Source organism: Rhincodon typus, chromosome 5, assembly GCF_021869965.1.
Source record: "Rhincodon typus isolate 14 chromosome 5, sRhiTyp1.1, whole genome shotgun sequence".
Classification (NCBI taxonomy): Eukaryota; Metazoa; Chordata; class Chondrichthyes; order Orectolobiformes; family Rhincodontidae; genus Rhincodon; species Rhincodon typus.
In genome coordinates, this window is record NC_063336.1 from 69,446,380 (window position 1) to 69,464,238 (window position 17,859).

The 17,859-nt window shown below is 39.2% G+C and overlaps 1 protein-coding gene across 1 annotated transcript in view; it reads left to right on the forward strand.

Moving 5' to 3' along the window:
• gckr (glucokinase (hexokinase 4) regulator) overlaps window positions 1-17,859 on the forward strand; it is a 59,510-nt gene that overhangs the window by 14,149 nt on the left and 27,502 nt on the right. The window contains exons 8-10 of the mRNA XM_020519366.2: window positions 3,143-3,237; window positions 10,379-10,484; window positions 13,849-13,967. Coding sequence (XP_020374955.1) covers window positions 3,143-3,237; window positions 10,379-10,484; window positions 13,849-13,967 — 320 coding nt within the window. The remainder of the gene's footprint in view (window positions 1-3,142; window positions 3,238-10,378; window positions 10,485-13,848; window positions 13,968-17,859) is intronic.

The following is a 17,859-nucleotide window of genomic DNA, read 5'->3' on the forward strand; positions in this document are numbered from 1 at the left end:
TACTGTGAAAATGTAAGCAGTAACTATCAAGGATATAATAGTAGAGCATTTAGAAATAAATCATACAGTCAACCAGAGTCAGCATGGGTTCATGAAGGGGAAATTATGCCTCACAATTTGCTACAATTTTTTAAGGAGGTAACAAGCAGAATAGATAAAGGAAACACTGAAGTTTGTGTCACATGTTGGCAGGGTGGTTAAAAAGGCCTTTAGCACACTTGCCTTCATTGCTCAGTCCTTTGAATAAGGAGTTGGGAAGTCATGTTGAGGTTGTAAAGGACATTGGTGAAGCCTTTTCTGGAATACCAAGTCCAGTTCTGGTTGCCCAGTTATAGGAAGGATATTATTAAGCTAGAAAGAGTTCAGAAGAGATTTACCAGGATGTTGCCAGGTATGGAAGGTTTGAGTTTTAAAGAAAGGCCAATTGGCTGGGACTTTTTGCACTGAAGCATAGGAGATTGAGAGGCAACCTTATAGAAGTTTATAAAATAATGACAGTGTAGTGATTAGGACCAGGTTGACCTTGTTAACTACAAGGTTCTTGATTGGGGCTGTTAGCCTGGGCCAATCAGGAAAGACTTGGTTGACCAGGAGATCATAATCATCTCAGTTGAGAATTGACTTTGAGCTGGCTGGCCACAGCCAGTGTACTGTGCACTAGTAAATAAAAGGGTGACTTGGTGAGGTGACACGGCCTCTGTGCAGTTATTTCAGAGAGTTAATGGTGGTTGTGTTTTTCCTAGGATGGGGGATTTCAAGACAAGGGGCATATTTTTCAGGTGAGAGGAGAAAGATTTAAAAAAGACATGGGGGCAATTTTTTTTACACAGAGGGTGGTTCGTGCACAGAATGAATTTCCTTACGAAGTGGTGGATGTGAGCACAATCACAATGTTCTAAATACATTTGGATAAGTACATGAATAGGATAGGTTTGGTGGGATATGGGCCAGAAGCAGGCAGGTGGGACTAGTTCAGTCTGGAATTATGTTCAGCATGGACTGGTTGACCTGAAGTGTTGTTTCCATGCTGTATGACTCTATGACTCTATGATAATATACGTAATTTTTTTTGGATTTTCAGATGTTTGATAAGGTACCACACATTGGGCTACTAAGAAGATGATGTTGGAGGTACTATATTAGCATGGATAGAGGATTGGCAAACTAATAGAAGACAGAGGGTTAAGATAAGGGACATATTTTCAGAATGGCAATGTGCAACTAGTGGTGTACCACAGGGATTAATACAGGGACCACAATTATTGACAATATATGTTAATAAATTGGATAGGGAAAATGAATTTACTATAGAGATAGTAGGAACTGCAGATGCTGGAGAATCTGAGATAACAAGGTGTAGAGCTGGATGAACACAACAGGCCAAGTAGCATCAGAGGAGCAGGAAGGCTGACGTTTCAGGCCTAGACCCTTCTTCAGAAATGGGCCTAGACCCTTCTTCAGAAATGGACTGAGTTTTCAGATGACATATAAGAACGTAGGAACTAGAAGCAGGAGTAGGCCCCTCAAGCCTGCTCCCCCATTTAATACAATCATGGCTGGTCTCCTCTCAGCCTCAAGTCCACCTTTCTACCCAATCTCCATAACTTTTCAACCCATTACCAATTAAAAATCTGTCTATCTCCTCCTTAAATTTACTCAATTTCCCAGCATCCATTGCACTGTGGCATAGTTACGTCTACAGATTCCTTTCATTCTAGATTGCCTCACATGGGGAAACACACTCTCTACATCTAATTTCTCGAACCCCTTTGACATCTTATATACCTCAATTCGATCTTCTGTTATTCTTCTAAATTCCAGAGAAACACAAAAATAGGTGTGAAAACAAATGGTGAGGATGCCACAAAGAGTCTGCAGAGGCATATAGGTAGGTTAAGCGAGTGGCTAAAAACTTAGCAGTGGGAATAAAATATGGGAAATGTGACATTATGCACTTAGGCACGAAGAATAGAGCAGTTAAGTATTATTTAAATGGAGAAAGATGCAGAAAGCTACAGAAGGGAGGGATTTGTGAGTTATCATCTATGAAGTACAAAAGGCTAACGGACTACAGGGGAGCCAATTGAAATGTTTGCCTTTATTTCAAAAGGAATGGAGGATAAAACCAGGGAAGTTTTGCTTAAACTATACAAGTGTGAATCAGACCACAGCTGGAATACTGTGAACAGTCTTGGGTCCCTTATCTAAGGAAAGATATACTGGCATTGGTGACAGTCCAGACAAGGTTTACTAAGCTGATATCAGGTGTGGAGGGACTTTCTTATGAGGAAACCTTGAGTAGGCTGTGCATGCACAAGTTGGAACTTAGAAAAATAAAAGGTGGCCTTATTGAAATATGCACGATTCTTAGTTGACTTGACAGGTTGTCAACATGCAGAATGTTTTTTTCCCCTAGTGATAGAACCTAGGATCAAATGGCATATCTCACAATAAGGTGTCACACATTTGAGACAGCGATGAGGAGAAATTTCTTCTCTCAAGAAGTAATTAAGCTGAGAATTATTTCCCCAGTGGGTTGTTTAGGTATTATCATTAAGTGTGTTCAAGGCTATGGTAGACAGACTTTTAATCAATAAGGGAATCAAGGGGAATGGTGAAAAGGGAAAAAAGTAGAGGCAAGGATTATGAGATCAGCTGTTGTCTCATTGAATGGGCTGAATGGCCTACTTCTGCTCCTACATCTTATGGACTTATTAGGTGTCTTCAAATATTTGTTCAGCCTTAGAGAACATTGAACATACTGGTATTTTCTAATGTGCTCTAAGTAGCCTTTTGGAAGATGTTGCCACAGTGTTTTGGAAGATCAAAGAAAATTTTTCATATCCAGGGAGTATTGGTCAAAGATAGAGCTACAATTACTGACAAACAAAATTCTGGATCATGCTTACTGTAAGCACAATTCCTGCCAGATTGTAAGATCATGGAATCACATTCAGATTCATTGAAAAAGAATGGCCTATAAATGTTTGCCACCAGATTGCAAGGCACATAATGGTTCTTAATGCTTAAGTATTACATGAGGCTTATACAGTCCTTTGTTTAAAATATGACAGTATTTGGGTGCCTGGTTTCTCTTGTTTATCATCGTTTAATACTTTATAAATATTTTTCCTGCCTGCAGGCTCCATTTGTTGCTGGTCAGCTGCACATCTGCTTGAACAACCCAGAGAAATTCATCCCTGTTCTAGTGGGGTTCAATCCAGTTAATATGGCAAAGTATGAAGTAACCTAACACTCGATGTAGTTAATCCAAGGCTATTATAATATACTCAGGAGCTCCTTCTACTGTATGTCCAGTGCCAATTGCCTTGCCCATGTCAGGATCATAGATTGCACTTCAGTAGTTTTAGATATCCATTGTGGAGGTTCACTTAAATATATATCTTTCATATAAGTATTTCCTTCATTAAAAATTGTCTTCTATGCTCCCTACTACCTACACCTGATCAGTATTCTTAACATAAAGATATCTACCAAGGTTCTTCAATGGGCTGGGCTTGGGAACAGATACAAGCCAGCAGATGAAGGGAAGGGGTGGGGACTGCCAAGGACTCTCAGTGAAAGGAAAGTTGCCAGAGTCATGGCTGAAAGTCAGGATTTTCAGGAAGCTTTCAAAAATGGGGAGAAATACAGCTTCTGGAAGGATTTGGGAAGAAAATTCGAGACAATAAAAGGACATGATGGGTGGAGATACCTGGAACCAAAGACAGAGCCTTTATTTTTTTCATGAAATCTGGGCAAGGCCAGCATTTGTTGCCAATCCTTAATTGGCCTTGAAACATGTGGAGAGCACAGTTAAGAATCAGCTACATTGCTGTAAGTATGGTGTTACATGTGTGCTAGACCAGGTAAGGATGGCAGATTTCTGACATTATCAACAAAGAGTCAAGGAGTAATAGAGCTGTACAGCATGAAAACAGACCCTTCAGTCCAACTCGTCCATGCCATCCAGGTATCCTAAGTTAAACTGGTCCCATTTGCCAGCATTTGGCCCATATCTCTGTAAACCTTTCCTATTCATGTACCAATTCAGATGCCTTTTAGGTATTGTAATTGAACCTGTCTTTATATCTCCTCTGGCAGCTCGTTCCGTACATGCATCACCCTCTGCATAAAAATGTTGCTCCTTGGATCGCTTTTAAATCTTTCCCCTCTCACCTTAAACCTAAGTCCTCTAGTTTTGGACTCCACTACCCTGGGAAAAAGACGTTGGCTATTCACTCTATTTATGCCCCTCATGATTTTATAAACCTCTATAAGATCACCCTTCAGCCTCCAATGCTCCAGGGAAAATAGCCCCAGCCTATTCAGCCTCTCCCTTTAGTTTAAACCCTCAAACCCTAGCAACATCTTTGTAAATCTTTTCTGTACCCTTTCAAGTTTAACATCTTTCCAATAGTACAGAGACCAGAATTGAACTCAATATTCCAAAAGTGGCTAAGACTGGAATTTGCACAGAATCATGGTCACTATTATTGAAGTTAGCTTTCAACTCCAGATTTTAAAAAAAATTAATTGAGTTTAAATTCCACCAGCAGCTATGATCGGATTTGAATGCATATCCTCTGAATTAATAGTCTAGTGATAGCACCATTGCACCTGCATTCTCCCATGCAGTAAACTATATCTAGAAGAATGGAAGGCCATCTATCCTAATGCAGTAGTGTCCGTTTTACGCAGTAGCTATAACTGATATAATAATGTGTTCATTCTATTAAATACTAGATGCTCAAAAGAACAAAGAACAAAGAAAATTACAGCACAGGAACAGGCCCTTTGGCCCTCCAAGTCTGCGGCGATCCTGATCTTCTATCTAAACCTGTCGCCTATTTTCCAAGGATCTGTATCCCTCTGCTCCCTGTCATTCATGTATCTATCTAGATACATCTTAAATGACGCTATCGTGCCCGCCTCTACCACCTCCGCTGGCAACGCGTTCCAGGCACCCACCACCCTCTGCGTAAAGAACTATCCAAGCATATCTCCCTTAAACTTTTCCGCTCTCACCTTGAAATCGTGACCCCTAGTAATTGAGGCCCCCACTCTGGGAAAAAGCTTCTTGCTATCCACCCTGTCTGTACCTCTCATGATGTTGTAGACTTCAATCAGGTCCCCCCTCAACCTCCGTCTTTCTAATGTAAGTAATCCTAATCTACTCAACCTCTCTTCGTAGCTAGTGCCCTCCATACCGGGCAGCATCCTGGTGAACCTCCTTTGCACCCTCTCCAAAGCATCCGCATCCTTTTGGTAATATGGCGACCAGAACTATACACAGTATTCCAAATGTGGTCGAACCAAAGTCCTATACAACTGTAACATGACCTGCCAACTCTTATACTCAATACCCCGTCCGATGAATGAAAGCATGCCGTATGCCTTCTTGACCACTCTATCGACCTGCGTTGCCACCTTCAGGGTACAATGGACCTGAACACCCAGATCTCTCTGTGCATCAATTTTCCTCAGGGCTTTTTCATTTACCAAAACTTCCACTAAGTAAAGCATTGAATAATGAAGTCACTTTCAAGGCTATTATTTCTTTAAATACTAATGCCAACGAGTTCTATAATTTATTTCTGATCATCATTAGTTTCTACCCAATAGAAACTACAAAATAAAATGCTCGATAAATAGATCCATTGCAAAAAAAATCTATTAAAAATTTGATTTTATTATTATAATTAACAGAGCAAAGTATCTATTCCTGGTCACCATAGATGTCATGGAAACCTGAAATAAAATTAACTTTTAAGAGAATAATTTGTCAAGTGTGTGACCTTAAAAAAAGTAAAATTCATTAAAAGTGTAAAGTAATTGGATGTGGACAAATTTTACTGCATTGTCTCACACCAGAGTTTTCGTGGTGAGAATTATGCTACTTAAGACAAGGGTGACATCAAACATCAGAATGATCTCTTCTGATGCCTCTCCACCTCTGTCCAGTTGGGTGGAACTGTCCTCTCCAGCGTAGACAGTGAATAATCTGCAAAGGCTTCTCTTCCCACTTTGTTACCTTTATACCAAGTGTTTTCCATCGATGCCCACAACCTTTTTCTCAATGATATCCTGTCTCTCTTGGCAGAAGCATCTGATAACAGGATTTATTTCGTAAGGTACACAGATATCACCCAGCTCAATCTCACTACCACTTCTTTTGACCAATGACTCTAAGTTGTCACACAGCTCCTCTTGCATCCAGTGCTCAGTAAACAGATATTATTCCTAATCAAACATTGGGAAAATCAAAGCCATTATTTTTGATCCTCACCATAAACTTTGTTCCTAAATGACAGGACCAACCCTTTTCCTGGCTGCTGCTTAAGGCTAATCCAGATTATTCACAACCTTGTTATCATATTTGACTTTGAGATAAGCTTCCAACCATATCAGCACAAACAATAAGACTGCTTATTTTCACTTCTGTAACATCATCCAGTAGCACATCACTCCATCACCAAGACTGCCTACTTCCTCCTCTGTAATAGGGAAAGCTGTAGTTGTAATTCACTGAACTAGAAATGAGTTCAAACCCCATAAGACAATAAGAAATAAGAACAGGAGTAGGCAATTCAGCCCCTCGAACCTGGTCCACCATTCATTACGCTCATCGCTGATCCAACACTCCTCACGTCCACTTTCCTGCCCTTTCCCCATAACCCTTGATTCCCCTACTGACCAAGAACCTATTTTAGCTTTAAATATACACAAGGGCTCTACAGCTCTCTGTAACAAGGTGTTCTAAAGATTCACAACCTTCTGAAAAAAAAATTCCTCCTCAGCTCAGCCTTAAATTGGTGTCCTTTAATTCTGAGACAATGCCCTCTTGTCCTAGACTGTCCCATGAAGGGAAACATCCTCTTAGCATTTACGCTGTCCAGTCCCTTAAGAATCCTATCTGTTTCAATGAGATCACCACCCATTCTTCTAAATTCCACTAAGTAGAGTGCCAATTCATTTAACCTTTTTTCATGAGACAATCCCTCCATACCTGGGATTATCCAGGTGAATTTTCTCTGAATTGCCTCCAATTAAATAGCACCTTCCCTTAAATAAGGGGACCAAAACTGCTCACAGTACTCCAGATGTGGTCTTACCAAGCAACTTGTACAGTTGCAGTAAGATTTCTCTATTCTTATCTTTCAACCCCCTTAAAATAAGTGCCAATGTTCCATTAGTCTTCCTGATTACCTGCTACACCAATGTGCCACATTTCTGTGTTTTGTGTACAAGTACCCCAAGTCCCCTTGTGTTGCAGTTTTCTGCAGTTATTCTCTATTTAAGTAACTGTTTGTTCTTTTGTTCTCCCTTCTAAGATGAACAACTTCACATTTTCCCATATTATACTAATTTAACAACTTTTTGCCCGCTTACTTAATCTATCAATATCTCTCTGTAAACTGTTTGTATTCCACTCATAACTTGCCTTTCCAAGTCTTTTTGTGTCGTCTACCGTACATACACTTCCTTCCTCCAAGTCATTAATATATACAGTAAGCCGTTATATCCAAACACTGGTCCCTGTGAAACCCCACTGGTCGCAGGTCATCAATGTGGAAAGACCCCTACTCACTGTTTCCTGCTCATTAGCCAATTCACTATCCTCACCAACATACGACCTCCAACATGGTGGGCTGTTATATTATGACAACTTTTTGGGAGGTGTCTTGTCAAACGCCTTCTGGAAGTGCAAATATAGCACCTCTGCTAGTTCCTTCTATACATTCTGGTTGAAACTGCTTCGAAAACTCTAATAAATTAGTCAGATATGACTTCCCTTTCATGAAGGCATGCTGACTCTGTATGATTAGATTTTCATTTTCCAAATGTTCTGCTATTACTTCCTTAGTAACTGACTCCAATACTTTTCCAGAAATACATGTTAAGCTAATCAGCCTATAGTTAACCACTTTTTTCCTCCTCCCTTTTTGAATAGTGGTAACTCCTTGGCAGTTTTCGAATCCCACCATGGCAAATGGTGAAATTTGAATTCGGTCAAAATCTAAAATTGAACATTCGTCTTTTGGTGGTCATGTATTCACTGTCAATTGTTGCGAACACACATCTATTTCACTAATCCCTTTAGGGCAAGGAATCTGTCATCCTTACTTAGTCTAGTCTGCATGGGATTCCAGACCTGCAGCAATGTTATTGACTCTTAACTGCACTCTGAAATAGCCCTAGCAAGCCATTCAGATCAATCACAATTAGGGATGGGCAATAAATGATGGCCCACCCAGCAACACCTACATTCCATGAACAAATTTTTAAAATCATCTGTCTTCCTTCACTCCAGGACATCTGATGCCCATTTTACCTCCAAACTGAATTGTTCCATTGCTGTCTTGATTGGCATCCTTTTTTTTCATCTTAATGAAACTTGATTTGATCAAAAACATCACATCCAATTCACCAATCATTCCTGTCTTCACTGATTTAAATTGGCTCCCGGTCTGGCATTGACTCAGTTTTATAGTTGTCAAAGAATCATAGAATACCTACAGTGTGGAAGCAGGTCATTCAGCCCATCGAGTCCACAATGACCCTCTGAAGAGCATCCCACTCAGGCCCAACCCATCCCTGTAATCCTATATTTCCTATTGCTAATCCACCTAGCCTGCACTTCCCTGGACATTATGGGCAATTTAGCATGGCCAATCCACCTACCCTGCACATCTTTGGACTGTGGGAGAAAATCGGAGCATCCAGAGGAAACCCACGCAGACAAGGGGAGAATTTTCACACAGTCGCCCGAAGGTGGAATCAAACCGGGATCCCTGGCGCTATGAGCAGCAGCGCTAACCACTGAGCCACTGGTACTCCCCATCTTGTTATCAAATCCTCCATGCCCTCCCCTTTCCCATCTCTGTGATTTTTATCAGCCCTACAATGCACTGAGGTCATATGGTCATAGAGTCATAGAATCATAGGGTCGTAGAATCATACAGCATGGAAACAGATCCTTCAGTCCAACCAGTCCAAGCTGACCATGTTCCCAAACTAAACTAGTCCCAACTTCCTGCGTTTGGCCAATATCCCTCCAAAATGTTCCTATTCATGCACTAATACAGATGTCTTTTAAACGTTGTAACTGCACCTGCATCCATCACTTCTTCTGGCAGTTCATTCAACATGCTAACCACTCTCTGTGTAAAAAAAGTTGCCCCTCATGTCCTTTCTAAATCTTTTTCCTCTCACCTTATAAAATTCCTCCTGGTTTTGAACTCCCCCACCTTAGGGAGAGATCTTTAACATTCACCTTAACTATGCTCCTCATGATTTTATTAAATTCCATAAGGTCACCCCTCAACCTCCTATGCTCGAGTGAAAAATCTCCCAGCCTATTAGCCTATCTAAACCCCCTATTCCCGGTAACATCCTGGTAAGTCTTTTCTGAACCCTCTCCAGTTTGATAATACCCTTCCTCTGGCAGGGTGACCAGAACAGCACTCGGCAGTCCAGAAGAGGCCTCAAAAACATCCTTGACAACCTAACATGACATCCCAACTCCCATATTCAAACATCTGAGCAATAATGGCAAATGTGCTAGATGCTTTCTTAACCATCTTGTCTACCTGTGATGCAAATTTCAAGGAATTATGTACCTGAACCCCTAGTTCTCTCTGTTCTACGACACTACCCAGGGCCCTGTCATTAATTGTATAAGTCCTTCCCTTGTTTGTTTTACCAAAAAGCAATACCTCACATTTATCCAAATTAAACTCCATCTGCCAATCCTCAGCCCATTAATCCAATTGATCAAGATTCCTTTGTAACTTTAGATAACCTTCTCCATGGTTCACTATGCCACCAATTTTGGTGTCATCCGCAAACCTACTAAGCATGCCTCCTATAGTATATAATTGATAAACAAAAGTGGACCCACTATGTAGTATTTTTTGCATGCATAATTTTAATAATTCCAGTCTTAGTAACCATTTCTTCAGCTGCTAAATACCCAATTCAGAAATTTTGCCTCTAATTCTCAGTCTCTCTACTTTTCTCTCCTCTGAAAGACAGTGCATAAAACCAACATTTGACTTAGTGCTTTTTTAAGCGACTCGGTTTTTTTTTGTCTTTTTTTAATGATACAATGTTTAGAAAATATATAGATGCAAGTTATTTTTGGTATCTCCTAACTCATAATTTCCTTTACAATATTATAATTTGGACAACTTGACACGTGGACATCAATATTCCTTATCTTGAAGCACTGACATTGAAATGCTATTCATTCAATATGTTTCAAACTCGAGTGGTATCAAAAGCAAAGAGGGTAATGGAGTACATGAAATGTTTGCTAGCCTTTTATTTAAATACTTCATTTAAAAAAATGGTTGTTCAACATTGTTTTTTGAAGATCTGACAAAATAGAGGGATGGCATTCTACATTTCGTCAAGTGGCAGAAGGAATTCAGAAATTGGAAAAGCTACACAAGGCGTATATCATTAACCCCATTGTTGGGGTAAGTATGGTCTTTCAGGATTTTTCTCTTGGTTGATTGTACAAAAGATATTGTTCAGAGGAATTTAGTTTCTTTAATTTTAGCAATGAAGCAGTGATAAAAATTATCTTCAATCCTTTAAAGGCTCGAACTATGCTCTTGAAATAATATGAACTCTAAGAGCAAAAACGTAAACAGAAAGTGCTGGAGAAGCTCAATGGTCTGGAAGCATCTGTGGAGAGATAAATACATTTTGACTCCAATATGACGTCTTTGGAAGTAAAGAGGGCTGTAAAAATGATAGTTGACATGCTGTTGAAAAAGTACATGGGAGCAAGTCAAACAGATAGTAGAGGTGCTCAGAGCAAAAGGCAATAGACTGCTATTAGTATTAGAGGAACATACATGAAAAGTTGGTGTTAATGACAGAAAATGTGCCAAGAGCAAACCCATGCAAGTAAGACATGGCATAGAGTGTTTGTAATCAAAATCGAGGGGAGTTCATTTTCAGAAATTGTTGAACTCCATGCTGACTTCCGAAGGCTATAAAGTTCTTATGTGGAAAATGAGGTGTTATTCCTCCAGGTTGTGTTGAACTATATTTGAACACTGTAACTGGCCTGGGCAGAAATTTTGGAAAGAGAACAAGATGGTGTATTGGAATGGCAAGTGACTGGAAGGTCATTATTATCGACATGGCAGAGGTGTTCTGCAAAGTGATCATCCAGTCTGAGTTTGGGCTCATCAAAGTAAAGGAATTCACATGGTAAACAGCAAATACAGTAGACTAGATTGAAAGAAATACAAACAAAATGCTGGAAGATATGTTTGGTGCTTTTGATAGTGAGGATGGAGGAGGAAAAAGAACATGTGTTATAGCCTTCATGAATGTGTGGAAAGGTGCCACAGGGAGGGGGAGCTGGGGTGAGGGGTTTGGTGGGGGAAGGTGTTGAAAGTGATGGAGGAGTGGACCAGGCTGTTGTGGAGGGAATGTTCTCTGCAAATAGTGACAAGAGAATAGGCGGAGAACTAGTGGTCCCATCCTACTGGAAGTGATGGAAGTGACGGAGGATGATCCTTTTGAATGTAGAGGCTTGTGGGGTGGAGAGAGAGGATAAGGGGAACCATATTGTGGTTGTGGAATAAAGGAGAACAGAACTGCAGGAAATGGATCAGAAAGCCCAAAAGGGGCTAGTAAATTATACTGGGGGAAATCTGCAGTTGAAGAAGAAAGAAAGACATGACACGTTGGAAGCACCCCTGTGGATGGTGACATTATCAGAGCAGATACAGTTGTGATGGAGAAACTTGCAGAATGGAATGGAGTCATTCTAGGAAGTAGGGTGTGAGGAAGTATAATCAAAGTAAAGTGGGAGTTGGCGAATTTATAGTGGATATTGGTGAGCAGCCTATCTCCAGAAATGGAAACGGAGGTCATGGAAGGGAAGGATGGAAATTGGAGATAATTTTTTTTCCAGTTTTGGTGAGAAACTCCAAGAGCAAAGTTAATTAACCATTTCTTATAAAACCAACAACATTTGTGATAATAGATGTCATTTATAATTTGGCATCCTAATGTCAAAAACAGAAATTTCTAGAGAAACTCAGTAGCTCTGGCAGGATCTATGCAGAGAAAGCAGAGTCAACGTTTCACATCCAATGACCCTACTTCAGACTGGAATTCACCAACTACAAGATGCACTTCTAAAATTCACCAAAGCTCCTAAGACAGCACCTTCCAAACACACAACTATTACCATCTATTACCAGGATAAGGGCAGCAGATACATTGCAAGACCACCATGTGCAAGTTCCCCTCCAAGCCACTCAGTATCCAAACTTGAAAATATATCAGTGTTCCTTCAGTGTCGCTGGGTCAGAATCCTGAAACTTCCTTCCTAATGGCATTGTGGGACTACTTACACCAAATGGACTGCAACGGTTCAAGAAGGCAGCTCACTATCATCTTCGCAAGGACAACTAGGGCTGGGCAATACATGCTGTTCCAACCAGTGATGCCCACATCTTGTGAATAAATTTTTCAAAAAAGCATTGTTTCTTTTGAAATACTCTGCAGAATTATGGGGAGAAGGCTCAAGAATGGCCTACTCTTGTACCTTGTTCATAATTAGTCAAAATGCTCATTCAGAGTAAAGGTGCAGATATGAAGTTCCAAATGGCATTGTAAAAATTCTGTGATTGTGTTGAGACCGACCAAGGAGCTAAATGTAAGAGAACTATTCACCACTTCTCACCTGGTCATAACAGAAGCAAGAAAATAACTGACCACAGTTTTCATCAAAGCTTGATTTAGGTGATCAGTTTGCTGACCAGAAACAAACTGGATCTAATGAAGATATTTACATAAGCATCAGTCAATGCAATTGAAACCTCAAAGCAATTCACTACCATGAACACTGTCACTGTTGATTCTCTACTGACCCACCATTCATGTATGGTACAGGTCAGGATGAAAACATTTCCAGCGCTACGTAAAGAGATATTCACCTCCACTAAATAAAAATTGAAAGAACTGCAGATGCTGGAAATCAGAAATAAAAACAGAAATTGCTGAAAAAGCTCAGCAGGCCTGACAGCATCTTTGAAAAAAACAGAGTTAATGTTTCAGGTCCAGTGACCCTTCCTCAGAACTGATGGCAGCCAGGTAAATGTTGATTTTTATGCAGAAGATGGGGTGGGGGAGGAGTAAGAAGTAAACGATAGGTGGAGATAGATCCTGAAAAGAGAGGAGCAGGAGGAAGTCCCAACATAGTGTGCAAAAGGTATATGTGAAGCACTGGTCAACAGTGAATTTGAGCCTCAGTGCTAGGATTTTAAGGATGTCTGTGTGTCTCCCAAGAAATATATTTTTCTTTTTTAAATTGAATTGTTCCTTTGAGATAGGTCTGAAGAGGATGTGTTTAGATGTCAATATCCCAGTGGTAGATGGGTTTTAAATTTTTGACTGTGAGAACCAATACAGATCATTCTACCTAAGGTAGTCAATGGCAGGAAGCACTGATGTGCATTATTCTAGAGGGATTATGCCAGTTTGTAGTGAGGAAAAAAGTTGAGATTTACAGTTTGCCACGTTTGTTCTGTTAAATTGATGGTATCGTTTTAAAAACAAGAGTAACTTTGAGTTTCAGATCGTGTATTTTTTTAAAAAAAGAAACAACCATTAAACCAAAAGCCATGCAGCAATGATTAAAACATTGAGAAAGTTATTCAAGACTACAATATATTTGGATAGAACACCAACACAAGTGCTCCAAGTAGATGTATGCAAATATTGTTGTCAGACAGTAAATAATTAGAGAGTAAATTCCTGCATCTGCAGAATGGGGTTGTTATTGTAAAGCTTTGTGGAATTAAAATCTTTCAGCCTGAAGGAATCACTGGATCATCCCGCATGAAAGGTGGAAGTGCCACCAAAATTCTCCTGGAGTCCATTTTCCTGGCTGCGCACAAGGCTTTGGCAAACAACAGTGACATCACAGATGGGTACGTTGAAACTAGTTTCCCATAACTTCATGAATCATTCCCTATTTCCAGCTGATTCGTCAATTGTGGATTATTGTATTGTAAAATGTTGCCAATCTAAAATGAAAGATATAAAGCAGAGAAGGCTGAGTAGTGTTTGAAAGAGCAGTTTGAAAGAGAATAGAATTTTGCATGTTTGCTTTTGTCATTATTCAATGAAATTTTCAGCACTTTTTTTTATCTTGCAATATTTACATAGAGGATTTCCCTTTGTACAACCATTATACGGTAAGGTTCAAATTCAGCTGGCTCTTAGGAAGGCTAACCAGATGAGAGGTAATTTACTTGACAAAAAAATCAGAGCAGGCATCTATGTCTGCAACCGCCCAGCTGCTGTTAAGACTGTTATTGACAAAGATCTGACAACCCTTTTAGCTGAGATGCCTCAGATTGGAAATTAATGTAAGGAACGGACTGAAAAATGGATGTTGGAATAAAATCCCTTAAAAGGTGTGTGAGATATTAGCAATCATGGTGAAAAAGGCAAAATATAAGGCTAGAGATTTGTAAGAAGACTTTAGTTACTTTCTTTTCTAATGCAAGTGTTGGTCGGAAATAAACCAATTTAACAAAACTACCAACTAAACGTCAATACATTTTGTAGGGTAGCTGCAGTATACAAAATGCAAAAATGAATAATAACATAGCATATATTGGCTCAGTAGTTGTTTTCCAATAGTTGCCTGTATTGGTCAAGTTCAATATGATGCATTCTGACACACATTTTAGGAATTAATAAACATTGACTCCTAGAAAGATTATAAGACACAATTATTAAGTACTGCATGCTATTTTAGAAATAGTAACCCAACCAAACTCTATCACATTTTATTTTGGATTTTAATGGATATACATAAATAGATCTTTGATATCAGATATTTTATTAATGTTTTTCGAATTTATTTAAAGTAGAATACAATTAAAAATCATCGTAGGAATTTGAAGAAAAGACATTCTGATCTCAGCAAGATTTTGCCATTCTAAATCAAAAGCAAAATAATAAAGTTGTTGGAAATCTGACACAAAAGCAAAAAAATTGCTAACAAAAATATCAACAGGCTAGAAAGTATCTGATGACCTTTCATCGTAAGTGCTGCCTGGCTTATAGAGTGCTTCCAGCATTTCTTTGTTTCTGTTTTTAATATGATAATGTTGTCAGTCAAGTGGGTATTCTGGAATGCCTTAAGAATAAAGTGTGAAATTTGGAACATCTGTACAGCCCAAAAGTCATGAAATAAGGAATCCTACTTCACTGGCATCAGGGCATTTCAAACATGAAGGGAAATTAAAGCTAAACAAGGAGGGCATATTTAATCTGGGAATTAAGTTAGTGGTTTATATCTGTTTGAGAAAATCCTTTGTCTGTCTCAATCCTTGCCATGAGACCTCCTTTCCCCAAAAACACACTTTCCTCCAGAAAAGGTGCGTTCAACTGTTCTGGCTGCCCTGCTCAGTGCCATGCATCACTGTCGCCACCTGCTGCTGGAGGTCCTGGTGTTGCCTTGCCTCATTGTTGCTTCTAGAAGTTCTGTTACAAATATATAGTGAAAATAAAATAAAAAAATAAACAATTGGATCAAAACCTTGCTCCTTCTACAACGTTCATGTATAGTATAATCCAGCACATACTCTACTACATCTCTTGAAAATTCTGTAAACAATTCTCCATCAGACCAATTCTAAGGAAGCCACTCTCAGATCTCCACATTTTGAGGTTAGCCTAATCAGACCAACAGAAGAACTATTAGTTTTATTGAGTATTCTATTATCTCAGTATTAACGAAGATTCATTAGGGATGTACACCCAGAGCTGAGCTCCATAATGTAAATTTAAGCATATGACATTTATTGATGAAAATTCACACTGGATGAGAACACAAATATCTATTATGTAACTGGTAGTAAAGTCTTCCCACTCCAAAGTTCTAAGTAGTAAAATTACCTATAATTAAATATGTTTGATACTCTCCCATCGATATGTTACAATTCTAATGATGATAATAAGAACCTTCCATAAAACTAAATATAAGAAGCGCATAAGCTAAAAATAATTAAGTATTCATTTTTTTCTATTATTTTTCTATCTGCGTTTTCAAAAGTAAGAGGCTATGGTGCAATATTTTACCCTCTTTAGTTGCATTCTTGGAGTTAGGAGTTTAATCAGGTGAGAAGGTAGCAGGTTAGCATCCTGCCAAAATTCTGCTCTCACTATGATTAAGTCTGAGGAAGGAAAGCGCATATTTTGCCTTCCTGCTAATTCAGGCCTTTAAGTGGACAATTAATGACCTACTTAAGGAGCTTATCTGGATGATGCTAGTATTAGTTCAGCTGCAAGTGAGCCTCTTACCCTGTGGCTTACACAAGTAAATATGTGTGCACTATTGTCTCATTGGAAAGTCAGTTTATCCTTTAAAGTCACCCATACCTGTTCAAGAAACCTGACATTAGGAACACCTACTTCTCTCTCATTTCCTTATCCTGCAAAGTTCCTCCTACCGTTGCATGTCTCTGGCCTGGGTCACTGTGTGATTTCAATGTTCCTCTGTCATTTTGGCAACAGTCACCATCTCTCAGGTGATACTGCTACCATCTGACCTGTAACTCTCAGCAGGTGGGGTCACCATCCCCCCCAACCCCCCCATGGCCCTGAAAATAGGAGTCAACTAATCAGTGCTCACTTCTCAAACTATAAATACTGTTTTACCTTTATGTTAGTGTTTCTTATTAATTGGCCTGGTGAATGCAAGATGAAAATCACCGATAAAATATGTCTTTTTCACAAAAATATCCTACGTCTATGCAACCAAATGAGAATCTGAACTTAGTTGTACTGATTAACTAGAAAGCTAAATGGTTCCAGAAACTATCTAATTCATTCTGCCATGATCAACAGTGGAGCATGAATCACGTTGTACTGCTAAATTTCATCTCTGACCAAACTAAATCAATGGTGTTAAATATTCAAGATCATTCCAACATTCAACAACACCTTGGAATGTTTGGAAGGGATGTAGTCAGGGTGGGAGAAGATCCAGCATTGTAAACCCACACAAAGGTCCCAGTATTCTCTCCAAAGAAAGTAATCATATCTTTTTATAAGAAATTCATGGTTTAAAAAAAAGTGTAGGTACCATCCTCAGGTTTGCCAGCTCATTCCCAGTCCAGATGCCATTCTACACCAATGCCAGTTTTTTTTTAACAATATCTGTATGGCTGAGAACAACGCAAATTCATTAGGTGAGGATGTGAGGCTTAACTTCCAATTATTTCATTAATTTTGGGCCTTGTGTGAGGAAGATGGAGTTCTGTCCATTCCAGGCACCAGTGAATACTAGTGTTGGCTCCTTATCTAGGTAGGAATCCCATGTTTCTCGGTCTTTCCAGATATTCCAGCTTCAGCTGTCCGCATTACTGCCATGCCATTGTGCCTTGGTTATAGGAAATTCAGGACCAATTTCTTCAACTACATCCAAATTATCTATCTATTTAGAAAATAGTTTTATAAAAGCAAAGATTTATTTTATCTCTTTTAAATTAAAACTGTTGAAGGCATCTGATGCTCTAGACAATTTAAATTAGACCATTAAATTTGGTTATTGAAAATAAAACAGTGCATGATACTTCATAATATAAAACAAGGAACTGCAGAAACTGGAGATCTGAAACAAACAAAAAGAGAAATGTCCGGAGAAACTCAGCAGATCAGGCAGCCTCTGTGCAGAGAAAACAGTTTTAACATTTCAAATCCAGTGATCATTAGACGTGTTTCAGAGATAGTACGAACTGCAGATGCTGGAGAATCTGAGATAACAAGGTGTACAGCTGGATGAACACAGCAGGCCAAGCAGCATCA